General features: G+C 48.6%; 4 protein-coding genes and 1 non-coding gene across 5 annotated transcripts; 3 read left to right on the top strand and 2 right to left on the bottom strand.

The window, feature by feature from the left end:
• Positions 1–1,295: 1,295 nt before the first annotated feature.
• Aud_002573 (F-box protein) lies at positions 1,296–2,721 on the top strand (the record flags this gene model as incomplete). The annotated part of the gene is made up of 2 exons (XM_043287538.1): positions 1,296–1,544; positions 1,597–2,721. The coding sequence occupies 2 exons, from the start codon at positions 1,296–1,298 to the stop codon at positions 2,719–2,721; spliced, it is 1,374 nt and encodes a 457-aa protein (XP_043143473.1).
• Positions 2,722–2,904: 183 nt separating this feature from the next.
• Positions 2,905–4,763, bottom strand: Aud_002572 (cytochrome P450; the record flags this gene model as incomplete). The annotated part of the gene is made up of 5 exons (XM_043287537.1): positions 2,905–2,985; positions 3,038–4,011; positions 4,065–4,251; positions 4,310–4,527; positions 4,580–4,763. 5 exons carry the CDS (start codon positions 4,761–4,763, stop codon positions 2,905–2,907), a joined length of 1,644 nt encoding a protein of 547 aa, XP_043143472.1.
• A 537-nt stretch (positions 4,764–5,300) lies between these two features.
• On the top strand, positions 5,301–5,372 carry Aud_002571. Its single transcript has one exon. It is a non-coding gene; the product is annotated as a tRNA-Arg (tRNA).
• A 219-nt stretch (positions 5,373–5,591) lies between these two features.
• Aud_002570 (transcription factor domain-containing protein) lies at positions 5,592–8,791 on the bottom strand (the record flags this gene model as incomplete). Its single annotated transcript, XM_043287536.1, has 6 exons — positions 5,592–6,809; positions 6,861–7,357; positions 7,413–7,462; positions 8,208–8,454; positions 8,509–8,673; positions 8,740–8,791. 6 exons carry the CDS (start codon positions 8,789–8,791, stop codon positions 5,592–5,594), a joined length of 2,229 nt encoding a protein of 742 aa, XP_043143471.1.
• An 814-nt stretch (positions 8,792–9,605) lies between these two features.
• Aud_002569 (Zn(II)2Cys6 transcription factor) lies at positions 9,606–12,002 on the top strand (the record flags this gene model as incomplete). The annotated part of the gene is made up of 8 exons (XM_043287535.1): positions 9,606–9,652; positions 9,705–9,750; positions 9,818–10,149; positions 10,234–10,789; positions 10,841–10,879; positions 10,942–11,019; positions 11,096–11,352; positions 11,414–12,002. 8 exons carry the CDS (start codon positions 9,606–9,608, stop codon positions 12,000–12,002), a joined length of 1,944 nt encoding a protein of 647 aa, XP_043143470.1.
• Positions 12,003–12,040: the final 38 nt, after the last annotated feature.

Here is a 12,040-nt window from a genome sequence, read left to right as displayed (position 1 = left end):
ACACACACACACACACACACACACACACAAACAAACACAAACAAACCTTGGATTTGTTTTAGGGTTTGCTTTTCCTATTAATGTTACAGCTAGTAGTTAATGTACTCAGTAATTGAGTGGATCTCCCAAGCAAGTGGATCACCTTTGTATTCTATGTAAGATGGCACCCTTCAAGGTCATGATATCCAAAGGTATATGATGTAGGACCTTATAAATTAGTTATAATACACTTTAAATATATTCCAAGCTTCTAACTGTGTTTCCCATAATATACTTAGTTGTTGAGATAGCAGGACCTCACAAAATGCTATTATATATGAAATACAGAGGCGGTCTTCTCAGGCGTGATCAGGTCGCTTACCGAATAGCTTAGGAGTCTATTAATTAAAAAGGTTACACAAACCGCAACCATGCCGCAACTTCTCAGCAAAGCCCATGTGTATGTAGTAGGGCTAAAGTTAAGGTCATCCGATATTCATTACTTCATATTTGGTCATTGAGTCTGTCTGTGTAACCATACTTAAAGTGTAATTAAGCAGGACCAGTCTTCGCTTATATAACTGAAAGGTATTTGTCATTTGTACATAGAAGTTCTACATTCCTGAACTTCCAAGTCATACCCTGGGAAGTCTTCAAAAACTGAGAGCTACTTCCCACTGCAGCCATCTGTACTGTTCTCTACTCTAGGATTCAGCTTCTTTATCTCTGTCAAGCTTCTTGCTTCCAGACGTCAACTCGCAGCTCCAGTATGCCCATCGTGGAGAATGCCTTAAGTCCAGGGGGAGGGGAGATTATTTCTCCCTCATGCCTGAGTCCCCGCCTGTAAAGCTCACTAGGGTGTGGAAAAGAAATGACGTCCCTTAATATCGCTTTCGGAACTCATTTCCTACAGTACATTTCAGGCGGGGAAATCTCGGAGATAATTGGTCAGAATGCTTCGCCATAATATTCACAGGCGCTGTCGAATCGGGTATTGTTGTCTCCCTGCTGTGTCGTCCCTGCTGCTGCCATCATTTATGCAGCTAGAGATGGTTGTCTAGACACCTTTTTGGCTGAGCGGTTTGATATATGACAGGTATCTTTAACACTGCCAAGAGTCACTGGGAGGATGAGCCCTTCACGTGATGTTGTAAAAGAAGCATCTTCATCTCTCGGCCAATCTAACAAAAACATGTTCCTTTCTCTTTCGCGATCCCCAAGACATTGACATGGAATCAATTCAGGGTTCAAAAGACCATATAACTCGGACTTAAGCCGTTCTGCTTTCTTTGAGATAGCTTGCGTTCTCATGCAACATGGTCCATATCACCGCTCTTCCCAGCGAGCTTCTTACTCTCATTGTCTCTTACGTCGATCCATCATCTTGGAAGAATTTGCGTCAAACATGTCGCCTGCTCTCATGTTTCACTACTCAGCTGCTGTTTGAGACCTTGAAACTGTATCCCACCGAGGGCAGCTATGAGATTATGGACGAAATCGTAAAGGGTTCAACTTTAGGGGATGCGGTCAAAAAGGTGTATATCAGCACACGCGAACATCCATACGTTAGTATTCTCCTCTGACCGCCCAACGAGTAGTATATGCTTACAGAACTAGGACTCAGATGATGAGGAAGAAGCCTACTTTCCCAACGAATTTGAAAACAGGATTTCAGACCTTAAGACCTTTCTTAAAGTACAAAACGCTGTGTTACAATTTGACAAGCGTTGCGGCATGTCTACGCATCATTGGATTACCAAACCTCCTCAGACAGTCGCCTTTCGCGAAAAGGCGCTCAGTGTCTTCTTTGAATGGCTGGCTTCACTCGATGTGCCTCTGCAATCCTTGGGTATTCAGCATCTGCAGGATATCAACATCAAAGACGACGAACTATCTAATAGAATCACTAAAGTGCTACGGTATCTGCGATCTCTCCGCTTAAGCATTGTGAGCGAGCATAATACTGCCACAACAGAAGATCCTCGAGAATTTTGGAACGAGGACAGATTCAGTCTATTTCCCGAGTCGCAATCTTTTTTTACAGAGCTTCCGTCAATGTGGCTGAAACCAACCGCGTCCTCTCTTGAACACCTAACCCTTTTCTGCGACACGTGGTTTGGATTTCGCCCAAAGCTTGAACTGAGCGAGGTCCACTTTCCGCATCTCAAAAGTCTTGTTCTGGGAAATTTTACCTTCTTCCAAGACTCCCAGCTGGAGTGGATTCTCTCACATGGAGCCACCTTGAGTGAATTGTCCCTGGACGATTGCATGATCCTGTATGATCTCTCTCTTTTGGAAGACACGCTGGGCGAGTATTCATTCAACAAAGACGAGATGGAACTCCGCCTTGAGGATGACGGGGAGGCAGGGTACGGGTACTACTACTCCTACAATAAGCGGTGGCATCATTACTTCGACGCATTCCGAAGAAGGCTGCCTCATCTGCGCCATTTCCGCATTGGGACTAGTGATTGCACTCATGGTGTACCATTCGAGACGGAGCCTGAGATGAGAATCGGCTTACTCGAGGAAAGGTATGGGGTGTTCTATGATGGGTGGGTGCCGACTCCATATGTCGATGTCAGTTATTGGCCTGAACCTTGGGAAAGAGGTCCACCGAACTGCAATAAGGAAGATCGCAAGTCCTTACGCTTACTGTTCGATCATATTGGGCAAGAAGTCGAGGAGAGTTGGACATTGCACGGAATTCGCGTTAAAAATCTCATACAAGTCAAGTCATGATGCTCGGTTTGAATCTGGATAGAGCTAGACATGTTACGGTAATTAGTAGATACAGTGCACCGCATGCAATAGCATCTGAGAAGTGTTTCCAAAGCTGCAAAGTAGATCATTTCTACGGAGTGGTTTCAGACGCAAAGCATGAACGGCGTACATGATAAATGGAGTTGGATGTTGAGAAGTACATCAAAGTTCTTTCCTGGCACCGGAAGACAGCTTCACCTTCATCATCATTCCATCTACAGGCTTTGCGGTCACTTGCATTGTCTAGCTTAAACGTCAATGCTGGTGAATGTCCCAATAGAAGACTGAAACTTACGCTGAATAATTGCGACTTGACCTCGTACTGCCCTCGCGGATTCAGAATTGGCTGCCCTGCGCTATCCCTCGCGACCTCACCGAGCCCAATCTTCACAAATTCGTACCGTCTAACCGCACAAGCCAGAATCACTTGTGCCTCAATCGTTGCAAGTCCCTGGCCAATACAGCTGCGCGGTCCTCGCTCGAATGGTCGCCAGGCGCTGGACGGTATCCGACAAGCACCCATATCACCGAGCCATCGTTCCGGAAAAAAGTCATCCTTCGATTCCCCGTAGACAGCCTCTTCGCGATGGATGAGCGTCTCGCAGTTGTACATTAGGACGCCGTCAATGCACAGCGACCTTCCATCTGGCAGTTGGATATATGCACCCGATCCCGCGGGCGCAAATCTCCCCGTTCCCGACGAAGGGTATAAGCGAAGTATCTCTTTGATCACGGCGGAGGTATATTGCAACTTCGTGAGGAGCTCTTCACCGTTCGGCGAAAGAAGCTTATCACGAACTATTGCTGGGGAAGGATCAGGCCCAAAGACGTCGTCGAGTTCTCGGCGAATGGATTCAAAAACACGAGGTGTGCGGCTGAGCTCATAGAATGCCCACTGGAGGAGGATGCTGGTCGTGTCATGACCAGCAAACAAGAAAGTTTTCAGCTGGTCGCAGGTTTGATCGAGGACATGGGCATTCAGGTGCTCGATATTCTGTAGACTGAGGGCCAGGACGCTGCGGGACTTTTTCTCCTTGGCGCCGGCTTCCTCTAATTCTGCGAATTTGCGTTTGATGTGGTTCTTGATGATAGTATCGAGTCTGCAAGCCAGAGTATATTGGTGCCATACCACCAAGGGGTTCAACACTTTTGCGCGGACTGAGCTCTTTCGGTGGTAGCTTGCAGCCAGCTCAAGGTAGAGCTTGACCATCTCGCTCTGCTTGTCTATGGGAAGCTGGGCTCCCAAGTCCTCGTCCATTGTCACTGCGCCTAGACTGCTATATGAGTAACGGTGCATTTCCCTCAGACGGTCAAATTCCTACCGATGATATCAAAGGTGAGATTGGTACATGTTCCAGCCAGACTAAACTCTTCGCCTGACTGAGCATATCGATCAAGAGTCTCGAAAAACGGCACCGTCTTCTCCAGTATGCACGGGAGCAATGTCAATAAATGCTGAGGCGCAAATCCAGGATTAAACCGTTTGCGAAGGCTTTTCCATTCCTCTCCCTGTCTTTATCAGCCAAAGTCTTCCATATGAAGTATACTACCTAGGAGTTGGACACACCTCGGAAGTAAGAATCGAATGAGGGCCCATTAGATACTTATAAGCCTGCAGCGTCTGGGTCTTGGGCATACCATACGGGAACTGCTTCGAGCCCCTGGCTACCTGCTCTGCAATCTCATGGCTGCAGACGATACCCATAGGATGCTGTATCGGGCGTGGGTCGAGGAAATACAACGGTGGGTTACCTAGGTGGGTCTTGATTTCCGCGAATACATGATCTGCTCTGTATTAGTTTGTGGTGTATGAGGAAGTTTGCAGGACGAAGCTTACCAATATGCCTGTTGGGCTCACCGCGGGAAATAAAGGCGTTGAGAACCTTCATATGACCCCATACTCGTGACGGCTTTGGCTGTGGCCATGCTGCGAATTGTTTGGTCCGATAGTAGTCGAGCTTATTCAGTATCCAGAAAGTCAGCAGTGGAAGTGCTGCTATGACGGAGAGAACGAGGAACATATCCGCAGAGATGATCCAAGTGACTTGAGCTGGGTGGTGACAGAATGGAAGTTGGAAAGTAGACCCCGACGCGCTTCTGCATGTCTATGCGGGGGAGTATTCTTGGCAGCCTGCAGGGATGCATCTGGGTAGAGGATGAGCTATCTGCATTGTCATCCAGGTACAATATTATTAGGCTGTTGGTCTAGGTTTTGACTATCAGCATTAAGGGAACAGAGGTCTGCTGCAAAGAACGGCATATTGAAGTGTGAGGTTTTATCGAAGGTGATGAAGCGGATAACTATATATTTGTACACAACGGATCAGAGTGGCCATCGACAAAGTGCACAAGGGGAGGAAGCTGATGGTAAGAAGGAGTAATCAATGGCAAGTATTAGTGCTTATACACCTTTCATTTTCTTTTTTTGTGTCAGACAATGTATGCCAGCCAGATACACTGTATGATCTCTGAGAAGTAGTGAACGGAGCAAATAATGTGGAAGGCTTTCAATGAATTAGCATGTCAACCAAAGGGTGGTTACATTTGACAAGCAAATTGGCCGGATGGCGCAATGGTAGCGCGTTGGTTTTCGGCACCAAAGGTTGCGCGTTCGAATCGCGTTTCGGTCGTTTCTTTTTTGGTTTTTGTTTTCCCTTCCTTCCCCTCGCCCGGTTTATTCCTCCAATTTATCTACAATTTCACGCCTTATCTCGGCAGTTCTGTATTCGAATTTGATTTCCCCATCAATCTCAATTTATTGTCCCTCAACCAAGAAGAACTTTTAATGCCTAAATAACAGAAGGTCATCATTCATTAGATGTTGATACGTGTGCATCAGCCAACAAGGATCACAGAAATTGTGTAAGATAACTCTCATTATAGAGAGGCGGACCAAGCCCGATGTTTGTACTGTCATCTGCCGACGGGATAACATTTGCAAATGACATGCCCGATTCCAAGAAATTGTAAAAGTCGTCAGTTTCGTTTAGTGCAAAATCAGAATGGGAGACTGGTCGTTCCATCACGGCGGATTCCGAAGCCATTAATCTCGACAGGTCGTCCTGAGCTCCAGGAGCAGTGACATTGCTCAAAATCTCAATCATGCGACCGGCAAGAGCGGAGTTCTCTTGCAACTGATGCAGGATTTCTGAGTATTGCTGGAGCGTTCTTTGACTCGCTTCATTGGTTTGACGGTAAGTCGATTCGACAGCCTTGATATGAAACTCCACTGCCGGCACGAGAATAGCGATGCTGGAAATAGGAAGAAAGGTGATGAGGTTCAAGCGATATAGTTCATCGAAGATGAGGCTGATTCTGTTTAGGATGTGCTCCTTTGCGTGGCTGTTGCTCCCTACATTGCGACTGCAGACGACGTAGGCCGATGCGAGATAAAGCAAGAGCAGCCAGGCACGATGGACAAGTATGAATTGTTCCAGCTCCGTGACAGTCGATGAGGTCGGTGATTGATGACGAAGCGCCGGTGGCAGTTGTGCATGCCATCTGCCCAATCTCTGGGCGAGGTCCGCGACTTCAGCAGCGGAAGCCTTGTTTACCGCACTTGCAAATCCGCCTTCGCGGCCTTCGCGGCCGGGAGAGTCAGACAAGTCTCCTGATAGTTCAGGAAATTGTCCTATCTGACAGAGCTTGGATTTCTCAATGAACAGCCTCGCTTGGAACTGTTGATACTGCACATCACGGAGGAAGTCGTAGGTCCCTACTAATGTTTGGACGTTGGGGGATAAGGCACCGAATCTGAAATCCTGAGTACTGGGCAGAGGGGTTTCGCGTTCACTGCCGTTTTCTGGACCGTTCATCAAGGTAAGAAGATTACTCGATGTTAGTCGCACATGATTGAATATGGACCACCACGTCCGTCTCCATATTTGTTGCTTTCTTGCGTTTGCCTCGACCATTTGAGTCTGACTCGAGCTGATCATAGAGATGCAGATCTCCAACCAGTGGGCGAGTTCTTTCCGGTCGCGGTGCGGCTCAGGATGAGATATCATCAGCAAAATCGCTTGAGCGTTAGTGAGTTGGTCGTCTTCGCATTCGAGATCGAGAAGCACCTGCACCGATGAGTTTTTACAAAGCGCAGCCGGAGCAGGGGAGAGACGTACCTTCAATTTGCGGTATAGGCTCTCGCGGAAAAAACTGCGCGAAGGATATCCCTCATCACGAATATGGCATACATCGACAAAAGCTGAAGCAGCAAACAGCACGGCGTGAAATAGTAACAGGCTGATCCGATGGGATTCATTATCACCGGCGACAGCGGATAGAAATTCATGCAGCCCCAATATAGGCATGTGCGGATGGACCCAGAGCAGATAGCTCTTCAGTAGTTCGTTCCGGAGCATGTCTCTGGGGAGGTCAAGCGCCCCACTACGTTGAAGATACTCGATATCGTCTCTGTGCAGTCTGTGTGGGAGACCGGCCAGGTAGCTCGGCAAATGGACAGCCGGTGGAGCGGCGGAGCCGGGCCCAAATAGTTGATTGATGATAGAGATGTGGTAGTCGAGAGGGATGGTTGATAAGACGGCGGGATTCCCGGCCATGCCATTCTTCAGTTCGCATTCTCGCTCGCTTTCTCTGAGTTGTGAGGCGAATATATCCTCTTCACGATATCAGTCATCCTGATGAATACCCTACTTTAACGGAAAGTGACAAACCGGGACAATATGTGAGCAACGAGCCTGGCTCCTCGGTCACGCTATGATGACTGCAACAATCAGCAAGGTAATATATCTGGCGTATGTTACTGAGCAAGACTCACAATGTGCTTCCGTGAGCGTCACAGTCCAATTTGGCCCGACGACAGGACGAACACGAGCCTCCACTAACACCAACATAACATCGCTGCCTCGTCTTAACGCAGTTTGAACAAGCTCCAGACTCGGCAGTTCTTGCACGTCTTGGAACGGAATGCATCGCGGCAGTTGCGAGCCCAAAACGCTACTGTGAAGCTAAGATCGAGGCGTGGGGTTTTTTTTCTACCAGCACTGTGAAGATCATGTCACGGACCGACGGTGATGACCCACACCCGCCGACCGAGCCTGCCGCGGCATACCCAAAAGTCTCCGTAATCCGCAGCAAATCAGCCCGCCTCCGAGCCTGTTATTTGTTCAAACCTTAAATATCAAGGAACTGTGATTGGACAAACGCGAAAGATCGGTCTGGGGCCCCAGATTCGGGTATACGCGGGTCCCTCATCCGAGGACCGCCGACCCGGATTACGCCGGAGATATCAAGTTTTGACCATCCTGCAATTATGGAGAGACACTAAATCCGGACTAATGATTGATGCAGATTCATCTGTGACTAGTGTCCACGGCTGGTCTCGTTTATGCTGAAGCTCCAAGCTGGTGACGCTAAGAGAACCCAGACCATGTATCAAGTTTAAGCAGTCAACAGTGCTCTGCGTCCTAGGTAAGGGACATTGAACTCCCTTTGCTGACAGTACCTACCCAAGACGAGGTTCCTGCCTCACGTTGTCAAGTGCACCCAGGTAATGCACACGGTCTTTGGCATAGAACTCGACGTCGACCTTGTTGCGCAAATGCGCCTCTCCACCGTCGAGCGTGCCCGCCTTGATTCCCGTCTTGTCGCTCATCATCTCCAGCTCCGAGTACAGGCTCGATCCGCAATCGCCGCAGAAGAAGTGCTTGTTAATCTTCCCACTCTCGCCCGTGACATCATGCGACCGCGGAGTTCCTGGCTGGCGTTAGCTTTGTGAATATATGTCACCTAGTGTGATGGTGTCCATACCTTTAGTGACCTTGAACGAATCTCTTGGAACAATAACGTTGGATGTGAATGCGCTGCCGGTCCACTTTTCAATGGAGGTCTCAGTCTTCGTCGCCTTCCCACAGGGGCATTGGGCCACAGGGAACCGCCCATACCTTTTGACAATCAACGCAGTGGCAGAGGCAGCTCATTAAGGGCTCAGCTTGAATGCAACCATCAGCATGAGAATAGGCGATAATGCGTTTAACTTACAGCTTGAGGTATAGGCGATGGCACCACACATGCAGCTTCCGTTGAGAGTCATGGCTAGGAGCTATTATCCCCTATCGTTGAAATGATGAACTGCAGCAAAGATTTCAGGATGGATGCCACGCTGGCATCTTATACGAGCAGCGGTGACTCAATGCTCTTGGGTCTTGGTCGTAATATCGTATAAGCGGGGTAATTGCTGACACAAACGCCGAATTGTCGATATCTGCCTCGTCATCTACTGCGATTGAAATAACTTTGCAATACGGGCAGAGTGGCATGTGAGGGTTTTTGTATATCGACCTGGAGCAATGATTGTTCACCACCCCGGCCCATTATTACATATATCCCTGACAGATATCGGTCACTATGTCAATCACAGACGACCAAATGCCGGATCAAGCAGCTACAGCAATTATAGACAATTAATAACTGATTTTGACAAAATCATTCCCCACATAAAGGATTACACCCAAGATATATGACTTCCTCGTCAAACTTCAAATATCGGAAGCTCGACAACCACGTCGACGAAACAGCACTCGGCCAAGGCAGGATGGTAAGGCATTTCGGCGACGCTAAATTGGCTCGCCATCTTTGAATGGAACCTTCCAGCTGCTCAAGATCATTGAAATTGAGATGCAAAAAAATATTGACATGTTTGATTATGCAGTCATATTTGTTATTACAATCCAAGAAGTTTTATTCGATGACCCAGGGTGTACTAGATAATCTACCATTGTTGGAAGCAAATGCTGATTCGGCATTAGTAAGCAAAATAATCACGTGTCAGATGGCTTCATCGCCGAAGCGGGCCGGCGATGTTTCAAGTATCAATGACCGGCCTGTAACTCCTCACATTCGCGAATATGAATGATCGAATCAATCGCCCCGTGAAAGCTGCCTGTCTAGCTTGGTACGTATGTAATCTCTGTGTGCTATCCACCAGTAACTGACGCCCCTCCCAGTCGCGCTTCGAAAACACGCTGTGACGGACAAAACCCGTGCCGACCGGTAGGCCGTGTACCTTTACTGTTAAACCAGTAAATTTCAATCCGCTAATACCAGATGTGTTGTAAAGTGCACATTAAGAGATCGCATTTGCACCTATAGACCCAGTAGAAGGGGCGGGCCTCGTCGAGGACCTCGACAGTCGGCTGTCGAGTCTAGTCCGCTACCGCCACAGGCCGCAGCAATAATCCATGCTCCGCAGTCTACACCTTCACTGCCAGATGAGTCCACTCTCACGCCTATGGACTCCAATCTCTGGAGTTCAGCGACCCCTTTCTCCTCTCTTGGGAGGAATCAGGATTCAAATCGGCCTGTGAAAGACGTCTGGTCCCCTCCGCACCAGGACTCACAAGGAGAACTCCAAGGGCCGGTTCTGCGGGTCTATACTTCTGAAGAAGAAATGTACGTACCAAAAAAGGACATTGCTGATTAATACAGCTAAGAACCTTCGTATTTACTAACTGTGGATGCTCGGTGTCGACGCAGACAAATTGCCTATTACCATTTTGTCCATCCATGTCTACCTTTATTGCCCCCTCCGCCCGGTTCGTCTCTGCCTCAGGACAATCCGCATGTCTTCCAGCCATCACATGGACTGGCCGGCACAGTGGAGCTATCTTGTCTGCCCTACCGGCCGACGTCCTCGTTGAGCCTGGCATTATCCGCCATTCTGGCCTTGATACCACCTCCGCATGATCGGAATCAATCCGAACCCTGCAGTGTGTGGCTACGACGGTCTTACGCTCAGCTCTTTGCTCAAGCCGCTCTCCGCATGGCAGAGAAGGAGATCGAGGACTTTACAGGCGGCTGGGCAAACTCCGATGGTTTGGTAGAAGGCCGAGATTTCCATCCGCAATTACCGACGCAGTTGCACCCGATTCTGGCTCTGACCGTCCTCAGTGTATATGACTTGTGTCAATGTGGCAATAAATCACGCATGCGGATGCGCGCTAATCAAGCCATTACAACAGCCATGGATTATTCGCTTCACCAACTCGACGAGAACGCAACAGAAGCACAGCGTCGAGCATGGTGGACTGCGGTTTGTGTTCTCTGACCATAATTCAACAGTGCGGGCTAATAATCCAAACAGGTCATCGTGATGTACCATTCGTCGGCCAACAATGACTCGGTAGGTTGAATTACCAAATCTGAACATCCTACAGGCACGCAAGCTCTCTGACGATCTACTAGTCGCCCATTATCAGCATCAGTGATCCGAGAATAACCACTCCGTATCCTAAATTTGATATTCAGGTTAAAGTCTCAGAGGTAGTAGACTTCGCTCCGAACATATTTCCATGGTGATCCCCTTAATTTGTCCTGTGATATGGCTAACATTCACTAGCCTTGGTCGCTCTTACTGAAAGCGCAGGACGCCATCCTCTCCGTCTGCGCTGTGATGCGTCCACTAACTGCGAAGAGCCAGAACGGCTCACTGGCACTGGATCTCCGGGAGCGGGCTTGTCGCCTCGACAGGCACATACTATCATTAGCGGCGGACTGTGACCACTGTGAGCTGGAGTTAGGAGCAGCGGAAAATGATCAAGTTGAAAACCTGGCCGCTTTGAGCATTTGGAAGACTGCTTGTGCCATGACTCATACGTGGGTGACCTAGTTAAATCTGTCAAAGATTTGGAAACTGACGGGTGCATTGATATGCCAGAGCACGAGTCAAGCTTCATCGCTACAGAGCCTTTTCCGATATTCCCATATTTCTGGAGAAGCATTGTGACCTTACTTTTCTCAAGCTGGACACTTTTCCATCGCAGACTGCCTCGCTTCCGGTGCAGCCGGATCTAGATTCGATCTTTCCCTTCACCCAGACTGAGTCATCAATAATCAGCTTAAAGTCGTCCCTCGCTATTTCGCGTGCCCTAGCAGGCCTACCACGTTCAGGTCTTTTGCCCCTGCGTACAGCAGAGATGGACGAACCAAGAAACTCCAACGCCGCAGGGTACACCGGATCCCTGCCATTTTTTAAGTGTGCCGCTATGCAGGCCTCCTACGTGTTGTATATGTTGGTGCACCGGCTCCGGGCGGCACTGTCGTCAAAACGCCTTTCGGTTTGCTATCCGCTTCTGAACCACCCGGAACCTGTGACCGAAGTTCAAGACGCTAAGCGATTGATAGAGGAGCTCCGCAACGGGGCTCATTCTATGATTGTCTGCCTGAAGCGGGACTTAATCTTTGAAGGTATTGGCGGCATGATACGTGATCTTGATGCAGCATATTTCTCTCTGTTTCCGAACTAAGTCACTTTATGCGGGTAAATCTCCTTCCAATCCTGCAA

The sequence above is a fragment of the Aspergillus udagawae genome (assembly GCF_001078395.1).
Source record: "Aspergillus udagawae IFM 46973 DNA, scaffold_2, whole genome shotgun sequence".
In the NCBI taxonomy this organism is placed as follows: Eukaryota; Fungi; Ascomycota; class Eurotiomycetes; order Eurotiales; family Aspergillaceae; genus Aspergillus; species Aspergillus udagawae.
This window is presented reverse-complemented; position numbering and strand designations above follow the sequence as displayed.